Genomic DNA, 22,536 nt, shown 5'->3' with positions numbered 1-22,536 from the left:
CCTCCCATTTCTCCTGCTACAAGCGGATGAGGAAAGTGAAGTTAGATACCTGTCCAAAGTCTGAGTGTGTCCCACTGGTCTGTTTTCCTCAAAGCTTGGATCTTTGGGTATATTTTTGATGGATGAGGTTGCTTAAAGATTAACTGATGGATAAATGGGATTATTGCAGATGCCATAGGTCATTGCATAGTCGTCATTCATCAAATAAGATTTATTAAGTATAGCTGGACTGCATTCAAATCATATTTTTGAATGTCATCTAGGCATCATGCCGTGTATTATAAAGGATAAAATAAAAGAAGAGAGACTTTATATACTCTGAAGTGCTTACAGTCTGGGAGGGGGCTTCCTTACGTAATTTATGGGTTAGTTGTGTGCCATTCCTCAGATATTTGTACCAAAGCAACTTTTTTGAGACTGAAGCTCAAAATTAAGATGAAGCATTTTTCCTTGTTTATTTTTTTCTAGCTGCGTCATTCTGAATTGCCTGGAATTTCAAGTTCTCACCCTTTTCCCCCACCCACCCTGTTCTAAATTTCTTGTAGAAAATTATTCACAGGGGACTAAAGGCTTCTTGTCCTTTGTATGTAAGTGGATGTGAAGAATCCAGTTCTCTTCATTTTAGTTTTAATTGGCTCATGCTGTAGTTCTCTCCAACTCTTAATAATCACAGAACTTTCAAGATGTGTAAGTATATAATAGGCTGATGTCCTTTCAAAGTCATGGATTTTGAAGGTTGTTTTTATATCATTTGAGGTAATGGAGACGAAAAACCAGAGATGTTTGTGAAAGAAAATAGCGTTATTTTTGCTGTTGATAATTAGGGAATTGTAGTCTGAGTTGGGGAAAGATGGGGGGTGAAGGTCACTTTCACAAATTAAAGTCTTGATTTGGTTTTTAAAAGTCTCACTAACCATAAGCATTTAAGAATACTTAATTGGATCTTTCCTTTTAAAAAAGAGCTTTTGTTTCTTTTCCTGCTAAATGAATTTCCGTTCTTGCTGATCACTTTGTAACTTGAGCTTCTTGGGGAAGGATACTTATGCATCTAATAATTAGCAAACATTGAATGTTTATGTATATATGTAAATATGCATTTTATTTTATCACTGTTGTTTTGCTGAAGTATTGTCCCAAATGCCTTCCCTAAGTGTATTTGCAGTTACTGCATCCTCAGTAAATCAGTTTCATCAACGAGATTAAAATCCTGCTTGAATAACTTAGAATATTACTTTAAAAGAATATTACTGCTCTTTTAAAAAATGTGCGTAAAGTTAAGGTCTTTAAATTTTGTGACTCTGAATGAAGTATAGACTGATGTTTTTATGGTTAACATGCTGATGAGATTATTTAGTCCTTTTAACTTTTATTGACAGTTAATGTTGTGTTCTATATCAAGGATGCGTGAGTGAGAAATTGAAGTTCACTGATAACATAATTCTTTTGCCACTGTTGTTGATTTGTTCACTTGATGCCAAGACCAAAGCACATATATGTAGGACTCTGCACTTGAAGCCCGTTTCTGTTGGCAAATTGTTTTCGCACTCGTTTGATTTAGGGAAAGATTCTAGCTTATGGACCCTCTCCTGAAGGGTCTTTTCTGTCGACTGTTTTCATCTCAGTTAACATTTATCAATAAAATTCATGATTAAGCAGCCTTCTGAGGCATTTAGTTAGGTGAATGGGAAAATCTGAAAATACTACTCCATATATGGAATTTGAAAGTCTCTTGCTTTTGCATTATTGTACTTTATTTCTATTTGGAAAAGACATTTGATTATTTAAAAATTACATTCATTACTGTAGATAGGCACATTAAAATATTTTTTTCCATATTACTGTGCTTAGTGGTTCAAATCTTCATGTTTTCAAAATTGCATTAGTTTAATAGGTAAAATGATACTCATTCACCAAACATTTGTTTATGACTTTCCAAGTGGCACTGAAGAAAAATGCACAATCTCTTAAGTATCTTATAGTCTAGCGGAAGAAAACAACGCACAAATGTAATTACGAAGTAGTATGAGAATGTAGTGATACATATACGCTGAGTATTGTGAAAGAGCTTAGAAGGAGTCCTTAGCTTTGCTTGAGAAGGTTAGGGAAGGATTCCTGGAGGATGTGACACTTGAGCTGTGTTCAGAGGCTATGTGAAAAGTCAGAAGAGGCAGGAGAGGAGAGCATAAAGAAGACATGAGAGGGTAGGGACTGGGCGAGGTGGGACAGTGGGCCGGAATAACCATTGGTTTAATGTTGTCAGGGAATAAATGTAAGATAGGAAGTAGTGAATGGAAGGTGAAGTTAGAGAGGTTGGCACAGACTAGATCTTGAAGAGCGTTATGTTCCCTGTTAAAACACCCCGCACCCTGATCCCCGTTGATGACGAGAGCTGGGTTTTCAACAGGGGCATGATGCTCCTGTGTTTATTGTAATGGTGATTTTTGAGGAAGATAGATTCCAGGAGGTTATTAGAATTCGTGATGGTTGGAAGGCTGTTGGAGTGATCTAGATGAAAGTTTTAGGATAATAGTATTCAGGATGAAAGAATGGGAACATATTTGAGAAATATTTGGGCCTCATGTTAGTAGCACCTGATGATTGGATTGGAAGGGGATGAGGGAGAGGAAAGAAAAAAAGTTAAGGCTCATGCTTCTAGCCTGTATAACTAGGTGGTTTGTATTGCCGCTGCCGAATTAGAGAATACAGGAGGAAGATTTGGGTGGGTTTGGAGAGTGAGTTTACCAGGGATTTTGGACCTAAGTTTGATCTGTGTCTGCAGCATTTGGTTGGAGATGTCTAGCAGGTAGTAGAATACAGTAGTTTTAGGCTTTGGGGGAACATGTAGGTGGCAATATAGATTTGGGAGCAATTTACATATAAGCCAATAATTCATCTTTGAGATATGGGCTAGACTTCTTGGGAAATCTGATTAAGAGCTAGAGACTAATTATCCAGAAAAGAAGAGGACACACATTTTATTTCCAAGATTGTATGTACAGTTTTAGAAGGCTCTGGAATCCCTTGCCAGTCTAGAGTCTTAACAGATTTTAGAACCCTAGATGTGTGGGTAGTAGTTGTAACCATGATAATGAATGAAAATGCATAGGGCCCCAGTAGAAATGGAAACAGCTAAGGGCAGAGCCCTGGGGATTAAAACGATTTAAATGGCATTGGAAGAATAGGAGAGGTGAAGTAGGGGAATACCATTTCTGAAAGAAGGCCACACTATTACTGACTAGCATTTGCATAGTTGTACTCTTAAGTGCTTTTGTTTTAGCTCTTATCTATTTATTTGCTAAGCTTGAAAAGCTGTATTTCTTTCTGACATTTGATGCCCATAGATGAGAATTCACAAGATTCTATCACTGGGTGCTTTTGTTAGTTGACATGTGAGGGATTATGCTGTGCCCACTGACATTCTCATTTAATTTCGTGATGGGCCTTTGAGATAGATACTGTTATTAAACCCACTTTACAAGTAAGGACATAAAGGCGTCTCCATGGCTTGTGAATTTAGCAAAGCTGTGACACAAATCCAGTTCTGTTGAACACAAAACCTATGTTCTCTACTAATATACCATCCTCTGTTTACCAAGATAACCAGTGACTCACACTGTGCTATCACTTTACTGTATGAGCATGGTGGAATGTGAGGTGAGTCCAGTGATTTGGACATATGTGAGTTCTAACCCCAGCTCTGTGATTTGGGTAAATCATTTAATCTCTGGGTCTATTTTCTTCTCGTTGTTTGAAAATTTTTATATTCAAGAAGTCACTAGAAGAAACCTTGTTGTCCTGTGGCTTCGTCTTTGCTCTGTCTATAAAGCATGATACTGAGGAAAATACCACGTACGATCTTAGATTATAAAACAACTCGATTTGTGTATGTGAGAAGCGATCCTTTTATAATGTGAGAGTGTTTGTACAATATTTGAAGCCTCTTGGTGTATATCTTTAAAATTCTTTAGTTCCTAATAGAAAATTCAGTAATTTGCGCTGGGTAGAGACCTTTTTGTATGTTTTCTAGCTTTCATAGGATCTTATGTTACAGAGCCTGAAAAGATCATTTGAAGTTTTGCTAAATTATTAGCAGTATAGTTATCTCTAGAGTCCATACTAACTTTGTTCTTTCTTTTTCTTTATTTTTTTTGAGGAAGATTAGCCCTGAGCTAACTAGTGCCAATTCTCCTCTTTTTGCTGAGGAAGACTGGCCCTGAGCTAACATCCGTGTCCATCTTCCTCTACTTTATATATGGGACGCCTACCACAGCATGGCTTGCCAAGTGGTGCCATGTCTGCACCCGGGATCCGAACCGGCGAACCCGGGCCTCTGAAGCGGAACATGCTCACTTAACGGCTGCGCTGCCAGGCTGGCCCCTTGTTCTTTCTTTGAAATTGTTCTGAATGTTCTGCTTTACATGTTTGTTATTTAATGTGAAGGGATGGTGTCTTAGCTTTATTATAATCTCTGCATGTGCTGTCACCAGACTAAAACCACATTACACATGCATGGAGTATTTGAGGCCATCATTACCATATGGGCTTGTATCTTGTATTTGTGAAAAGTTGTAAGTAGCCCCATATTATTTATATTTATATGGAAGGCATCCCATGTATCAGGATATCTGATAAAAATAACAGTTTAGATGTAATAGTAAATTCTTTTAAGGCCATTTCAGAAAAATCTCTGATAGACCTGGGATTTGAATATTTGAATAACAGGAAAGAAGTTGTTCTGTTAAAGAGTTCCTTTTTAAACTCTCCAGAAAAGATTAGAATAGTAAGACTCAGTTTGAGTCATCTGCTGGACAGTCCTCTTGAGTGAGAGTTGATTTTATTGCTCGGGTGACTGAAAGAACTATTTGCCTACCTGCTGCTTCCTCTTTCACCTTCACACCCACTGGACTTGGCTTAGAGAGAGTTTTTTTTTTTTTTTAACCACTTTATTGAGGTATGATTGACACAAAAAGCTGTACATATGTAACGTATGCAACTTGATGAGTTTGAAGGTAAATATTCACCTCTGAAACCATCACCACAATCTATGCAATAAATGTATCCATCACCTCCAAAACCTTCTTCCTCCCCTCTTTGGAGAGGGTTCTGTTAGCTCAGTAATTTCTATCCAGTTCAGGTCAGATGTGTGTGTGAAGCTGATGCGTAATTGTTGTGGTGTTTCCCAGGTTGAGAACGCAGAATTTATAGGTTTTCTGTGGCGTGAAAAGAACCCCCTAGTCAGAGATTAGCCGAAAATCAACAAGTCAACAAGTATAAGTGACTGTTATCTGTTAGGTACTATTTTACTGGCCCGCCTTCACAGGGCTGACATTTGTCTGGGAGGAGGGAGGCCAGGAAAAGAAATAAGGAATCTGGGGTTGGAATTTGGGGGTCACTAGTAGGAAGAGGCTGCTATTTTAAATGGAGTGGGCATTAAAGCTTCATTTTAAGGTGACAGTTGAGCAGTTTTGAAGTTGATAAGTAAATGAGCCATGCAGGTATCGGGGGAAGAACATTTCAGACAGATACTGTTAGCAGACCTAACACCTTGAAGTGAACTTGCTTGACTGATCCAAGGAATAGCAAGGAGGCTGGTGCCATTGGAGCAGAGTGAATAAGGAGGAGGAACAGATGAAGCCAGAGAGATGTGATCAGATCGAGTAAGGCTTTCTAGGGTAGTGTAAGGACTTTGACTTTAGCTCCAAGAGAAGTGAGGAGTCACTTGAGGATTGTGAGCAGATGAGTGACATGATTTGATTTATGTTTTCAGAAGATGTAAGTTGTTCATTGTTCTTAGGGCACAGCACACTCTCGTTGGCCCATGCAAGGTCCCTCTGTTACTACTTTTCCCTTTCATTTTTTTCCTCTGCCCTTCAGTGCTGATGCCTGTACCCTGTCGTCTCCCCATCCCCTGTCATGGGCCAGCACTCTAGTATTTTTGATGTAGGTCCTCACAGCCTTGTAAAATGAGTTTTGTGTGCTTGCGTTTTTAAATTACATAAATAACATGGTATTTAAAAAAAAACAAACCAGGAAGAAGTCACTCTGCCTGCTCTATGATAGTGAGTCAAGAGCAGAAAGAGCAGGTAGGAGGCTGTTGCAGTAATTTGAGAGATGGTGGTGGTTTGGACTAGTCTAGGAACACTGGAAGAGGTGAGAAGGAGTTAGATTCTGGGTACGTTTTGAAGGTAGAGACAACAGAATTTCCTCTTGGATTAGAAGTGAGGCGAGGAGTAAAGAGGATTACAAGCTTTTTGGCCTTGGCAACTGGAAGGATGGAGTGAACATTTGCTCAGTTGGAGAAGACTAGGGGAAGCAGATTTAAGGAAAAGATTAGGATTTTTGTTGTAGACTTGATAAATTTGAGATGCCTAATAGGCATTCAAGTAGAAACATTGATTAGGTAGCTGAATATATGACTCTGGTATTCAGGGGAGAGAGCCAAACAGTATACATTAAATTTTGAGGTTAACTTAAAGTCATAGGCAAGATCAACTTCACCTAAAAACTGAGTGTGGCTAGACAGGAGGTTCAGAACCTGAGGCTTAGAGTTGGAGGTTGTGGTGATGAGTAAGAACCCGTAAGCCGATTGACAAATAGGAGCTAGTGGAACAGGAAGAAAAACAAGAGATTGTAGTACTTGGAAGGCAAGTGAGAGATCTGTTTCTCAGAGTGGGAATGATCAGCTCTTTTGCTTGCTGCCAGGTAGGTCAAGTAGGACGAGGACTGAGACTCTGAGCATGAGATTTAGCAGTGCGGAAGCCACTGGTGACCTCGAGAGCAGTTTCAGTGAAATGGTAGAGATGAAAGCTTTATTAGTGTAGATTCAAGATATGATGGGGGAAATGGGACTTGGAGACAGTGAATGTAGACATCTCCTCCTCCTCCGCCCTGTGATTTTGCTGTAAATGGAAAAGAGGGAAATTCAGTGGTGCTGAAAGAGAAATATGTGAGGTTGTGAGGATTTGTTTGCTTTTAAGATGGGAAACTGATGATTTTGAATACAGGTGGAAATTACCTGGCAGAGAGGAAAAAATTTGATGATGCTAGGAAGGGAAATTGCTAGAGGGAGGTCCTTGAGTAGGTGAGTTGGGATGGAATGAGAGCAGTGCTTGTTAAACTTCATTCTGTATACACCTCGGGTTCTTGTTAAAATGGCAGATTATGGTTCTGAGGTCTGGAGTGGGGCCTGAAATTCTGCATTTCTAACAAGTCTCTAGATGCCTTTGTTTCCGGTCCTTGCTCTGTAATTTGAGTGTAAGAACTTGGCACTTTGAGCATAAGAACTAGCAGATTATATTTGTATGCAAATCAGTTGGGTTAGTGGACATGGTCGGAGTTTGTGCAGTGTCTGTCTCTTCAGGTTGTTTCTGTTTTCTTAGTGGAACAGGAAGGAAGTCATTATTGTAGAGTGAGGACAGAGGAGCTGGTGTAAAGTCCTCAAGGAGAGTAGAGTCAGTAGACTAGAAAAGTAGGATTGTGGGGTTGACTCAGGGCTCACTTGTGGTTAGTGGTTGTGAATTTAAACTGCGAGGGATCGAATATGGGTGCATGCGTGTTGTTCTTCATTTACTTTCAGCTACATGGGTGCAGGTGAGGAGTAGGTAGGCAGTTGGGCTTTAGAATGGCAAGTATTTTGGAGGGAGGAACAGAGGGGCAAGTGGTTTATGGGTGTATACAAGGTAGTTACAGATGATGGACCGTGGAATCTAAACTGGGAAAGGAAGGAAATGAGAGAATGCTAGGTTAAACAAAGAAAATGTGGGGGTTTTGTTTGTTTGTTTGTTTTGTTTTTAGTTGCAGGTCTTCTCCCAATCTTTAATTTGCTAAGGAGCTCTGTAAATCTTCAGGAGAGGAAAACAGTGTTCACGTCCCCAATTTTTTTTAATCAAGGAACAGTTTCTGTTTCAGTATCTCTCTGAGCTTGTATTCTGTTAAATAAACTTAGGGAAAAGATGTCTTATACTTTGGCTAAAGCAAGTATTAATGTTAACCTCAGGGATTATGATTTTGTTTAAAGTGGACGGTTCTGCTCCAGATCAGAAAGGAGGGAGGTCTTAGAGGATTTAAAAAAAAATTGTTTCTGTCAGTTCTAAAAACTATTTTGAACTATATCCCTTTATTTCTGTTAAAACAGATTGTTAACATTGTTACCAAGTCATGCAGATTTATAATCATAGCCATATAATGTGAAATATTTACTATATGGACAAATACAGACAGATATTCAACCATTGGTGTTTTTTTTGTCTCTTTCTCTCTCTCTCTCGGATATTACAGATGACCATGGATGAAAAATATGTAAACAGCATTTGGGACCTTCTGAAAAATGCAATTCAAGAAATCCAGCGTAAGAATAACAGTGGTCTTAGTTTTGAGGAGCTCTATAGAAATGCATATACAATGGTTTTGCATAAACATGGAGAAAAACTCTACACTGGACTAAGAGAAGTTGTTACCGAACATCTCATAAATAAGGTATCCAACTTTAAAGGACTGTTGCTAACTATGTGCAATCCAGAAAATCCTTTATACTGTATTTTACTTTGACCAGAAGTATTACTTGTCAAGGCTCCAGGAAGCCTGTGGAAATAATAATCAATTAATGGTTGTATTTATTATAAAACCTCACTCAAAAGTTTAGCTAAATCAGAATTTTTGATAATTAAGGGAAGATGAAGTTTGTGATCTATAATAAATATATTCTCTGTAATCATAATTAAGGAAGCAAACTTTCAGTTATTTAGAAATATTTATTAATATGTTAAGGAAAAAATAGTTATCTGTAATTAAAATGCTTAATCAGTCAGCCCATGTTAGCTTTCTCTACTTCCTCTAAGTGTTTAATAAAACTACATTGTTTAAAAAAATATTGCCTAAGACTTTTCACCAGTTGAAAGTGACTTTATTCATTTTAACTGTTTTATTATGGTAAACATGAATTTTTTTAAAAAGATAAATTAGTAATGGGCTGTTTATAAACATTATAATAAAATGGTTCTTTGGTTCCAAAAAGATGTATTTGTTTTTTTAGAACAAATGTTTTCATAGAGCAGACTCTTCTACTGCAAGTATGTCTTGCTTTTAGATTGTCAGAGAAAATATAAAATAGCACAGATAAATAAAACTTCCTGGAGTTTTTGTGTAGTATTAGGGTATTTGTTTTTTAAATTTTATTTTGAAAAAAATGGAAAAGTTGCATCAGTAGTACAGTGATCTCTTGTATTGTGGATTCATCAGTTAAGATTTTGCCACATTTTTGCCAATCTTTCTATTGATACCTATTATTACTATTATTGACATTATTATTGCTGAGCAATTAGAGAATGTTTTAGATTTATTTACCCTCTAATACTTGGGAATGTTTCTCCTAAGAGCAAGGAAATTCTCTTACTTAACCAAAGAACAACGTAAAAAATGAGGCAGTTTAACATTAATACGGTTGTCTAATACAGTCCACATTCCAGTTCACCAGTGGTCCTCTGTAGCAGTGATGTCCTTTATAGCAGTTTGTTTTCTGATCCAGGATCCAATCCAGGGTCACACACTCAGTTCCTCAGCCTTTCTTTGTCTTTCAGCACACTGACATTTTTGAAGAGCATAGGTCAGTTGTTTTGTAGATTGCCCCTCAGTTTTTGGTTTGTCTGATTGTTTCCTCATGACTAGTTTCAGGTTATGCATTTTTGGCAGGAATAATACATAAGTGATGTTGTGTCCTCAGTGCATCACATCAGGAGGCACATGATGTCAGTTTATCCCATTATTGGTGATGTTAACTTTGATCACTTGGTGTTCGCCAGATTTCTCCACTGTGAAGGTACCTTTTTTTCCCTTTGTAATTCATAAGTGATTTGTTCAGAGAGATTTTGAGACTGTATAAATATCCTGTTCCCCAAGAAACTTTTGTGTGATGGTTTAGCATCCATTGATGATTCTTGCATGAATCATTATTACTATGGTGGTTACAGAATAGTCACTTTCTATTTCTACTATTCCTTCTATAATTCCTTTCTCTAAAATGGAATTATATGAGCACATAGCTAGTAACTCATAAAACAAGGTGATTGTGTTTTTCATGCAATCAGTAGTTTTTTGTTAAGTGCCTACTGTGCACAACTTTGTAGGAAAATACAGAGGATGTGAAGAGATATGATATATCCCTTCTTAGATTTGTTTTTACTCTGATGTGAGAGATGATACACTCATTCAGATAACAGTGTGAGGCATTATATAATTAAGTGGCAAGTGAGTTGTATAGGCAATAAATGGTTTAGGAATTCAAATGAGGAAGAGATTACCCTAGACTGTACGGTTTCATGGGAAAGGATCAAATTGAACTGAGCCGTGAAAAATTTGAGTTGTAAGTGAACATTGTGCAAGATATTCCAGGATGACAGTTGTCATGTGATTATACAGAGATAAACTGAGTACACTTAGGTGGTAAGTAGAGTTTGATTACGGTATATATAATAATTCATGGGGATTAGTGGATTATAGTGTTGCAAAGATAGTTTGGAGGTTTATTGGAGGTTTTTAAGTGAATGATAATGTGACAGTATTTTAAGATTTACGATGAGAATGATGTAAATGTAGAATTGGAGGGATGTTTGCTAGAAACAGGAGAAGACCTCTAAAAATCTGAGTAAGGTGACAGGCTAGAAGTACGTGGATGATGTCAGAAATTCTGAAGTTAGATTAGATAGAATTTGGTTAGTGGGAGAATTAATGGTGCCACCAGTAGAAATATTGTGAAGTTGTAGTGGAAAACTGATTGGCAATCGGTAGAGATGATGATGAATTTTGTTTTAGATTATATTGGAAATTTTTATAGTTGGAAAGCACCTTAGAAATTATTTTACATGTGAGGAAACTTGAGTGTGAGATTGTAATAAGATGCTCAAGTAGAACTATCATATGTTTAGAAATACACAGATTAGAGCTTGGGCAGGAACTCAAAACTGGAGATCAAAATTTGACATTTGGTAGCATATATTGAGGAATAACTGTTGGAATTCAGAGAACGAAAATCTCAGAGTTAGGGGATGAATCTTCAAAAGCAAACTATGGTAAGTAGGTGCAGGAAATGAAGAAGACTTATTTAAGAAGCTTGGCATCAAAAGAAAGTAGGAGAACAGTAGGGTGGAAGAGATTTCCTTGAATCTATTGAAGGAGCAGAAGACTGAAGCAACTGAGTTCCTGGATATGGAGGGAGTGTGGAATCGAGAACAATGGAGAAGTAAAGGGAGAAGAGGGGCACGTTCTCATTTGCTGGAGTTTTGATAGAGAATGATAGTAATGATCACATCTAACTTTTAATTAGCCTTTACTATGTGCTAGGTCCAGTTCTAGTGCATTTACATGTATTAACTTGGTTAATGGTCACAACCCAACCAGTCAGAAACTGCTAATAGCTCTATTTTACAAGTGAAGAAATTGAGGTGCAGAGAATTGATTTTCCAAATGCATGTAGCTAGTAAGTGGGCCAGCTGGAACAGCATTCAAGCAGTGTGGCTTCAGGCTGAGTCTTTGACTTCACTAGAGCTCTGCCTCTGAGGCATTATAATGGATGGATCAAGATGCAATAAATATGCTGAAATTGAGGGTAAGTGAGGAGCTTCAAGTAAATTGGGTTGGTGTTTTTAAGCTATAGTCCTTTCAATTCTAGGTCCTGGTGTATTTATAATTAAAATGAAGGAGTTGGCAGTAATATCTCTGTGATTCTTTAGTTCTTAAACTATTACGAATCTAACAACTAAGCCATGCATCTTCTGAAAATGAGGTGAAGAGACTTGGAGTAGCCCTTGTGGGGAATATACTAGGAATTGGCAAGTGAGGAAAAAAGCTCAGTGGGAGTTGGCCTGAATGTGTGATTTGTCATTTTTTTTTTTTTTTTTTTTTTTCTGAAGCAGTGCTTTGCAGCTTGGGCACAGAAGCAGAAAAAACATCTGTAGTTATGTGCTATGGTCAAGAATTGACTCATCCAAAAAGTGAGGAGAGGAGGGGAGGCCAGAGTGTGAGGTCAGTGTTTAAGTGACTGATTTTTGGACTCTGAAACATGGTTAGGTAGAAATTGAAGTCATGTGAACAATAACTCTGTGCTAACTGTAAGAACTTCAGCATGCTGTAACTTGCTTAAAGTAGTCCTATGTCTAAGGTTAACTGTCATTTCCAAGTATAGGCAGTTCCCTAGACTGTATTCCAGAGAACGTTTTCAAGTTGATTGTGCTAAAGAAGTAAAAAATATATGTGCTAAATTCTTAATTTTATTTCTCTTACACAGGCATTAATGATAATATCACCAGCATGTGAAAATGTTCATTAATCTTTTTTCCACATTCATTTGACCAGCTTAAGCTAGTCAATTTCTGACTGGGAAATGTATCAGTTTCAGCATATCCAAAGATTGATTTCTTTATTTCAATTGAATTAAGTTTTTGAACCTCTGCTTGTATCTGTGCTTCCATTTTTGTGTTTTCCATTTATCTTATTTCAGTTTTACCCTTATTTTATGAAAAAACTTTTAATAACCTTACAAATAGAGTACTGCTGTATGAAGCGAACAGTGTCAAAAGAAGTCTGTTAGGGGCCAGCCTGGTGGTGCAGTGGTTAAGTGTGCACGTTCTGCTTTGGCGGCCTGGGGTCCACCGGTTTGGATCCCGGGTGCGGACATGGCACTGCTCATCAGACCATGCTGTGGCAGGCGTCCCACATATAAGAAAGTAGAGGGAGATGGGCACGAATGTTAGCCGGGGCCAGTCTTCCTCAGCAAAAAGAGGAGGATTGGCAGATGTTGGCTCAGGGTTGAGCGTCCTCAAAAAAAAAAAAAAGTTGTTGTTGTTAACTGACAGGCGGAGTCATAGCCCAAAATGTTTGTTCCCTGATGTAAGAAATCTCGATTTGTTCTACCAAATGGGACTTAGGAATGTTACTGACACTGCAAAAGTGTAGTTTGCATGAAAATCTATATTGCCTGTCTTTACATTGTGTCTTCTGACTGGAAGGTGAGAGCATGGTTTATGGTTCTGTGGTGTCAACGTAACTCTTTTCAGCCTCACAGAATATGCCTCTTGTTTAGGTTCTGAGAGCATTACTACATGATCTATTCATCAATTTTGTGTTCACTGTGCTTTTAGCAGTTAGCTGAACTGCCTAACTAGTAATATGTTTTCTTAAAGTGAAGTTATTTTCTACTGCTGTGAACCTTTTAGTGATAGGATATAGAGGGCCAGGACCTATCTTTTCCTGTTGAAGAATTCAAAGGAAATACAGTTTTTACATGGCGCGTCAGGGTTGGCTCATTATAGTTTGTGGTACCCTGCTTTCAAGAGAACAGTAGTGAATATTTTGAGGAACAGTTTGGTAAAGCAGAGCGGTACAGACTACCGGAGGGTACATGAAGGGAGGACGCTTCTTTGGAATGGAAGTAGCTGATTATTCGCTTTGGAAATAAGTTCACAAAATTGAAGTGGGTGTAGAAAAGCTAAGTGCTATTTCTCTTACTTGGTAGTATATTCTTCCTGTCTCTAGAAGAATGTTTCCTTTGAGGAAACTGAGACCCAAAGGAGGTTAGTGAATTTCTCAAGACCACAAAGCAAAGCTTAGAGTGTGATGTGGCCTTTGTGCCTCTCCATGAGAAAAATCTTTTGTTTTAGTAAATGTGAAAACATTTCAGAATTCACAGGGGTTGTTTTTTCTTTAACTTTTTTTCCTAAATAACTTTAAGTGCATGGTTATACTGGAGGAAAAAAAGTTCTGCTATTTTCCAGTTTTGAGGATTTTTAAAGACTGTTTTGTCAAAGCCTGAAAAGTATCCTCATAAGACTTAGCATCACAGGATTCAACATTCAACAGTATTAATTATTTGCCAGGCTCAGATTTAGGTGTAAGAAATATATTGGTAAATAGAATGCCTCTGATTCCTGCACTTATGGAATGAATAAACAAGTAAACAAATGTTTAATTATAGAATATAATGAAGAAAACAGGACACAGTGATAGAGAAAAGTAGTGAGGGCAACTACTTAGGCCAAGAAAGGGCTCTTTGAGGAAGTGGTGATGTTTAATCTGGGACTTGACGAATGAGAAGGTGCTCATGAGAAAAGTGGGTTGAAGAGCATTCCAGGCAAAGGGAATGGCTGTAGAACATTTTTTCTGTAACGTCCCAGATAGTCAACATTATCAGCTTTCTGGGCCATGTGTTTTCTCTCGCAGCTCCTCAGCTCCTCTTGTAGCACTAGAGCAGCAGTAGGCCCTATGTAATGAATGGGCATGGCCACATTCCAGTTCAGCTTTATTTCACAAAGAGAGCATGCCATCCTCTGCCAATCTCTAGACCAGAGAAATTGAAAAAGAAAAATGCCTATTGTGAATGGGGTATTAAGAATTGTCAGTGGAGAAGAATGGGATAAGGTGAGGTTGGAGAGAGAAGCATATGCTAGATCATTCCAGGCTTTGAAGCCATCGTATAAGGGCTTCATACTTCATTAGATGTACATTAGGAAGCCATTCAAGGATTTCAAGTGGGCCGGCACCATGGCCGAGTGGTTAAGTTCGCGTGCTCCGCAGCGGCCCAGGGTTCGGATCCTGGGTGCAGACATGGTACCGCTGGTCAGGCCACATTGAGGCAGCGTCCCACATCCCACAACTAGAAGGACATGCAACTAAGATATACAACTGTGTACAGCGGGGGTTGGGGGAGATAAAGCAGGGGAAAAAAAAAAGATTGGCAACAGTTGTTAGCCCAGGTGCCAATCTTTAAAAAAAAAAAAGATTTTAAGCAAGACAGCAAAGTAATCTCATGTAGGTTATTAAAATATTACCCTCGTTGCTGTGTGGTGAATAAGTTAGAGGGCTCAAGCGTTGAAGTGAGAGGAACAGGAAGGAGTAATTCAGTGATTCAGGTGAGCACTACTGGAGATTTACACCACTGTAGTGACAGTGGGGATAGAGAACAGTTTTCAGATTCAAGATCTGTTTCAGATCTAAAAAGATTGTTTCCTTCTGATAGAGTGATGATAGGGAGTGAGGAAGAGGGAAGGATCCAAGATGACTTCTAGGTTTTTGGCTCTTGGACAGCTAGGTGTTTTCATTTTTTGATACAGATTTGGGGTAGAAATAGAAGCTCCATTTGGACAGGTTAATTTTAAGATGCCAGTGAAATTGGATATGCAAATGTAGTTGTCTTGAGAAGTTTGGAGTGGAAATGCAAGTTTGGGAATTGTGAGCATATTGATACTTAAAGCTCTGAAAGTAGATGAAACCACACAAAAAAGAAACGAGGGCTCCAGATTGAACCCTTAGGGATTTAAACCTTTCACATAGATTGAGAATTGCAGTGGAGACTGGAAAATGGCCAGAGAGTCAGCGGTATGTATTTTAAGACTCAGCTCTAACCTTAAATTATAAAATAATTTAATTTCGACATTCATTTAAGTAGAATTGTGGTTTTCACAACCATTTTGTCTGTGTGTGTGTTTAATGTTAAAAGACAATCTTATATTCAAAAATAATGATAATCAGTTCTGTTTCTTGTGGGGAGGATTAGGCAAAGGTGGAGCCATCTTTTTATGTTTTTTTTTTCCCCCTTCAGCTATTGAAGTATAACTGACAAGTAAAATTTTAAGATATTTAAAGTGTTTTGTTTTTTTGGAGCCATCTCCTTTTAGAAGATTCCTGTTTGGGGTTCCACTTGACAGAAAGTCTCTGAACTCACAATAAAGTAGTCAAGGACTTGCCTTTTCTTCTTCTACCCACCTCGAGCACTCCATGTTTAACAACAAGAAGTAACTTAGAAGTAGCCGCAGTGGGAAAAGTACTGGATAGGAAGTGGGGAGAACTAGGCTTGAGGCCTAATTCTGCCACTAACAATCTTGAAGAAATTAGTAGTTTTCTGGACTTCATATTATTAATTTATAAAGTGAGATTGGGATTGGTTTTGTTAGCCTGAGTGAGCTTTAAAATTCTGTAACAACGATCATGTGTCTTCATAATTTCGGTTTATTAGGACTTAGGAAGATCACAATTTTTGCAGTTTACCATTATGCCTTAATATGCATTTAGAATAAAAACGGTTCCATTTTTAATTGTTTCTTAAAGTCAGGGGAGAAACTTTCTTTGCTTTTAATGTGGCAAGAACTTTATTACCCAATTTTGTGATGTTTAACAGGTTTCTTAGATTTGCCTTGTACTTAATTTCCCCTCTCTTTCAAATGATTACTCTACAGCAATAATTGAATAATGAATGTGGCAGCCTCCTAAATGAGTTTATGAAAGCAAATTCTTGTACTTTGAGAGTTTGTTTTCCTCTTAGAAAAACAGCTGAACAAAAAGGATACTGACTTTTTAACTCTACTAGAAACGGCTTCTTAATGTTAAAAGAACGTTTAATCCAGTAGTTTTCAAAGTTATTCTATCCATATATCCTGTTTTTCAGTAATATCTTAGTTTGATTGAATGGGCGGAAGGCACAATAAAAGGAGCGTCATCCTGCTCACTTTTCATTCATTCAGAAAACTGCCTCTTGAGGACCTATTATGTGCCAGACACAGGGCTCATAAGCATTTATGGTATATGGAAGATCCCTGCCTTTTCAGGACCAGTGTTTTGGACTTAGATACTTGAATCTGTGTCCTGTAATCCTAATCAATTCTAAGCGCTTTGTTTTACAGGTAGGGAAGTTGAAGGCTTGAAGGGGAATGGTTTCAATTTTTAGGTGACTTTCTTGTTTGAATTTTGTTGTAAACTGAAGTCTTTTTGTACAGTAACACCCTACTGATTATTTCTTGTATGTAGGGTCGCATTTGCTGCCAGTCTCTATGTAAACTCTTTTTTCAGTATATTGATTTTCCTCCCCATTTTCAGAGGGAGAATGAGAAGAGCCAGAGTTTTTAATATTATGTTTATCTGTAGGTAAATTAAGATGTTTATGTGAGGATACTAATTGCAAGTGGAAATGAAGTTGGTAGTTTTATCAAGCTCTGGACTGTTTTCTAGGCCAGTTATTTAAACAGACTTAGCTTTTGTAATAAAGCTTTCTGAATACTTTTCCTTCCTTTCTAGACAAATGTGAATGAATGTAGAAAGATTTTTTCTGGCTTTTATGTACAAAATATAATGATTGCAGTGAAGTATGAAGGACATTGATAGAAACACTCAGGAATAAGATTTTCACTAGCAAAGACAGATTCAGCTGAGAGGCCCACAGATACTGAGTCTCTCCTGTGTTTCATCCACCAAAAAATAATTAAGACACCATGCCTGTCAACAAGAAGCTCCCAATTCTAGTGAGGTAATCAGATTTGAAGGGCAATTATTTTCTCTGAGGAATTCAGGGCAAGGTAGAAAGAGGAGGTCACTTTTGATGAGCCTTAAAGAATTATTAAAGATTCATCATGTGAATGAAGGCAAATATAGTCTCAGTCGGGAAAATGGCATGAGTGAAAAAGGTGAGTAGGGATGAGCATAGTCAGGTAGATCATTGTAGATGGAACATAAAGGACTTCTGATGCGTTTTTCGGAAATGAGAATGGTAAAGTTATAATTGGACTGGTTTTGAAAAACGTTGTAGGGGATTTGGGTTTTATTCTGCAGGTGATGGGAGCCATTATTTTTGAATCTTCAAAAACAGACTGATGCAGAGAAGATAGAGTAAAAGGTTTAGTAGGAGTGCCATTTTCAGTGCTTTATTGCTACTTTTCTTTCTTCTCCTGCCATCTTGTCTTGTTCTTTTTTCTAATTTAAAGAAAAAACTTGGAAGAAACCGAGAACCCATTACATCGAATATTGCAGTTGCTTAGGGTGATGACAAGAGTCAGAAAGTAAGAGGAAGGCTAGATGTAGAAACTCTTAATGAATATGACTTGTAAGAGTGATTTGACTATGTATAGGGTAATCCCCAAAGAGGAAGAGGTTCTTGGGGGCAGGGTGAGGACTAGGAATTATTAGAGATGAAGATAGCAACCATGGGATATGAGGGGCGTAGGAAATTGAGTAGTTTCTGCTTTGAAAGGATTAAAAGAGAAATGTTGAGGGAGAGCCAAGTTTAAAGTGTTATTTAGCAAGTTCACCCATGTCAGATGCCAACTATTCCCACTTAAGTTGTTGAGTAGACTGTAAGCACTGTGAGGGCAAGTACCCCTTTCTGTCTGTTCTGTTGTATTTTCTAGTGATGTTCTTTTAATATTTAAATAAGTGAATTTACAAGCTAGGACCTCTTTCATTCATCTGTGTGTCTCCTGCTCCTTCATAGAGTAGGCACTCAGTCATTGTCCACTGAAATGAACCTTGTAGAAGAATACTAGCAGTCAAATGGAAACCGTCATGGTTTAATCTGCGAACTGCTGAGATCTGTTTTGTCTTCTGTATGTGGGGTAATACTTCTACCTATCCAAGTTTATTACTAAATCTAACCATTATTAAAGCAGAGTGTATTTCACCATTTAAAAGCACAGTGTAATCTTTGGGCTGTTACCTTTGATTTTTTTGAGACTGGATTGTCTCAGTGTGCTTGGGAATCAGATTGTGTGATCGGAACTGTGGGTTTTCCCGTGATAGTCAAGAAAACCAAAGACTGCCATCTTTGTGTATGTTTTACTACTGATTCTGTCAGTGTCCCTTTTGTTCAGAGTTTAATTATGGTACTAATGCAAGAATGGCTTTTAATGTGTATCTTATTGTCTTAACCACTGGAAATGGAGTAGTTTACAAATGATGGTTCATATTGTCCTTCTGTGGTATACTACTTTTTTCTTTCTGTTTTCCTTTCCAACCAGTAGGTAAAAGGCTACCATTTTTCATGGCACTACTTACTACTCTATGTTACACATAGAGAAATCCTGATTTCCTAAGGTGTGTGATTTAAAAAGAAAAAGAAAGAATATTTGAACTAAGAATGTATTTCTTAAAAATGATGCCAAATTTAGATGATTTTTTAATTTGCTTTCCCATGTACCAAATTTTTTTTAATGTATGAAAGTGTACCCCTGCTTTGAACCTCATGACTTCTCTAGTGCATTGTATTCTACCCTGTATTTAGGTCAAATGAATGCTAGTTTTAGGCTCCTCTTTCCTCCGTTTCCCCATAGAGATTGTAAAGTGGCTGAATGTGTTTTATATCCCCCTTAGTGCCTGGCATCCTGCTTTGCTCCTTGAGAGTAACATTAAATATTTGAATTGTCAGTTTGGAAAGATTTCGATGTGTTCTTTTTGAGCTTCACTTTGGGCACTTAAAGAATGAGTGAAGAGTATTGCCACTAGGAATGAGTTTGATTTTGAAATTGCCAGTAGTGTGCTCTTTGTGAAATGCTTAAACTTAACATTACTAACTATATATACACTAGTAAAATTACTTAGAGAAGAATTTTCTGGCAGCAGTCAAGAAAAGTTTTCCCTGCATGGCTGTCTTACTCTTTTATTAATGATGCTGGTATGATTCTTTTGATCAGGATTACCACCTTTATCCTAAAAGTTAGTGAAAATAATGAGAACAATACCGTCAATCTAGAAAATATCAAGAGGGCATTGAATTTTATATCATTCAGGAATCTCTTGTCATTAGTGAATTATTGGCAAGTTTAAAATATCTACAAAAGTTAAGATTAATTCTCCTAATCTTAGTCGAAGCTTGTTTTGAAATACAGAAATCTGAAGGTTGTTATATGTATTATGAGAGATAGCAATATCTATTCACTAAATTTACATTGAATATACAGATAATAGGAGATTGCATTACAAACTCCTCAAAGTATGAAGTAAAAGAATTTCTTCCAGTTAGGGAGAAATTTCTGTTCTTTAGAGGAAAGGAAAGCAAGAATCAAGTGGAAATTGAGAGTTTAGAAAATACTGTATAGAATATGTGAACATATCTTTATGTTTTATGATACTTGTTTCTCAAAATTTAAGGCACATGTAAATTTTCTGGGGATCTTGTTAAAGTGTAGTAGACCTGAACTAGGACCTGAGATTGTGCATTTCTCACAAGCTCACAGATAATGATGGTGGTGATGATGATGGTGGTGGTGGTGGTGATGATGATGTTCTTGCCCCTAATGTTGCTCTGTGGACCACGGTTAGAGTAGCAAGATTCAAATATCTGTAGGAGTAATAAAATGAATAGGTAAGACAGGTAATGCTGTAACAGTAGCAAATGCTTATATGGCATTACGGTGGCCTGGGCACTGTTCTAAGCATTTTGTGTATATTAACTCATTTTATTCATACAACAGCTTCTTGAAATAGGTGCTATTATTATTCCTATTTTATGAAAACTGAGACACAAAGAAATTAAGTAAGTTGCTCGGGATCACACATCTCCTAAGTGTTGATCGGTGATTTGCATCAGGAAGACAGGCTTTTCAGCATTCACACTCCTGTGCTGCCACTGTTCACTGTATTTGACTGTTAGATAAAAATAGCGAAATAGTACGCTCTCTCTTTGTAATTTTTTAAATCAGGAATTCTCGGGGTAAGGGAAAGAGCTGTGGAGCATTTTTCAAACTCTGTGTCAGATTAGGAGAGATGTCCTCTATACTCCGTGGCTTGGCTCTCATTCACTTCTGTAGTAAGCCACTTTTGTCAGTAAGTTTATGTCATCTCTCTGGTGTGATGAAGTGAAAAATTTCTTGAGATCTTCAAGTATAATTATTTAATGGCATTCCTTGGGAAAATAGGATTTCCATAACTAGTAAAGTTTGTAAAGCAACAAGCCCACAGATCTCATATGCGGGACTCTGAAAAAATTCAAAGGTTATAAGTGGGATCTTAAATGCTATTTTCCATCATGGTAAATGTTGCGTATTTATGTAAATACTCTGGTTTCATCAGATGAAATGAGCAGTGTGTTTTTGAATGTAGCCAGAAAGGTACTTAGCAGATATCCAGTGGCTCTCAGTTATTTTAAAACTGTGGAAAACCCGTTTGTATGATTTTAAAAATCATACAAAACCAATGCCAATCATATTTAATCAGGGGAAATGGAGCCTGCCTTGCAGTGGTACTAAAGTGTCTTAGTGGAGTCTGGTGTGAATGCCATTGATCTAATCAACCCCAGTAGTATTACATGTAAGAGGGCTACAGACCAGATAGGTGGAATAACTTGGTCACAGTCCTACTTAGTAACTGCCCTAGGCGGTTGTCTGCAAATACTAATTTGATTGGTTTAACTCCTGCATGAATGTTAAACTACTACTAATTTCTAGGAGGTCACACCTCTTAAAATTATAATATCTCTATGATCCTTTTTTATGTTCTTTGTGTAATTAGCATGTGCTGTATGTTATTCATGCCCCATTTTGTGTTTTTAATACATGAGGTGTATTTCAATGCAAGTAATTCGAAATACAAATTTCTGTACTTCAGATATTTGTCTATATTTGAATTAAATATTGTCCTGAGTTTTGAGACTCTTTAAGAAGGAAGTCCTTAATTTTCAGTAGCCCATATCATCAATTATATGGCTCAGTTCTAGTTTCAGTGAACTTTAGAACTAAAATCTTTATAATTAGTTTTAGCTGATGAATTTTTTTGTATTACCTAGACATTTAATTATGGTTGGCTGGCTGGGATTTTGCCCCAGGCATGGAAATTTAAAGGGTGAAGAATTTTTAATTAATGATTAAAAATAATTTGTGTGTGTGTGTTAGAGGGTGAGGGGTACTGTGCAGTTTATTAATGTCATTCAGCTCTTCACCCGGCTGAGAGGCGCTGGCCCAGGGTCAGCCTCCTTGTCGCTCCGTGAAGATACTTGGATGTGCAAACTCAAGGGCAGAGGCTAGAGGGTAGTAGTTCGCACTCATGCTCATGCTGCTGGCCTCTCCTGTCATCCCCCTTTCCTTCGCCTTCCTCTTCCCTTTGCCAGTAATTTGATTGATTTGCAGATGTGTTTCTTGTAACTTGGACATTAATTTATTAGTGAACAGGTTTTATTACAATGTTGAAAAATAAAAGTTTCCTTTTGACTTAGTAATTTCACTTTAATTTTTGCTAAGGATTAAGAAAAAGGACAAGAAAAACTGTATATGAAGAATGTAGTATGCCAGTTTGAATTATTGCAGACTTGTTCATAAGATTGATATGCTCAAAATAATTACATCTTTCATTCTTTGGTATTCAACTTGCTTTTATGAGTAAATATTGTGGCATCATAGCTTGTGTTTATGATATAATAATAATAAAACAGGACACAAATTGAGATTCATAATTGCTGTAAGTTTTAAAAAATCAATATACAATAAAATTAGCCTTTTATTTTCATGTACAGTTCTGTGAATTTTAGCCGACGTATAGATTCATGTAACTGCCTTCACACTCAATATGGAATATTCCTTTACCACAGAAAAGTCTCTGTTTTCCCTTTATAGTCATGCTCTCCTCCCACCCCTAATACCTGGCAACCACTGATTATGTTCTCTGTCACTATAGTTTTGTTTTCTTAAGAATGTCATATACTAAACGGAATCATAAAGTTTTAACCTATTGGGATTAACTTCTCTCATTCAGCGTAATCATTTGGAGATTGATCCAAGCTGTTGTATGTATCAATAG

General features: G+C 37.3%; 1 protein-coding gene across 3 annotated transcripts in view; it reads left to right on the top strand.

Annotated features, from left to right (window-relative positions):
• CUL3 (cullin 3) overlaps positions 1-22,536 on the top strand; it is a 91,479-nt gene that overhangs the window by 12,416 nt on the left and 56,527 nt on the right. Inside the window, exon 2 of one of the 3 annotated variants that reach the window (XM_070619956.1) lies at positions 8,278-8,475. The exons of 1 other annotated variant lie outside the window; for it this stretch is intronic. In XM_070619956.1, the coding sequence (XP_070476057.1) occupies positions 8,278-8,475 (198 nt within the window). Of the gene's footprint in view, positions 1-8,277; positions 8,476-11,900; positions 12,016-22,536 lie in introns of those variants that run through there. One more of the 3 variants, XM_070619958.1, reaches the window with a different exon arrangement.

This window comes from Equus przewalskii, chromosome 5, assembly GCF_037783145.1.
Source record: "Equus przewalskii isolate Varuska chromosome 5, EquPr2, whole genome shotgun sequence".
Lineage (NCBI taxonomy): Eukaryota > Metazoa > Chordata > Mammalia > Perissodactyla > Equidae > Equus > Equus przewalskii.
This window is presented reverse-complemented; position numbering and strand designations above follow the sequence as displayed.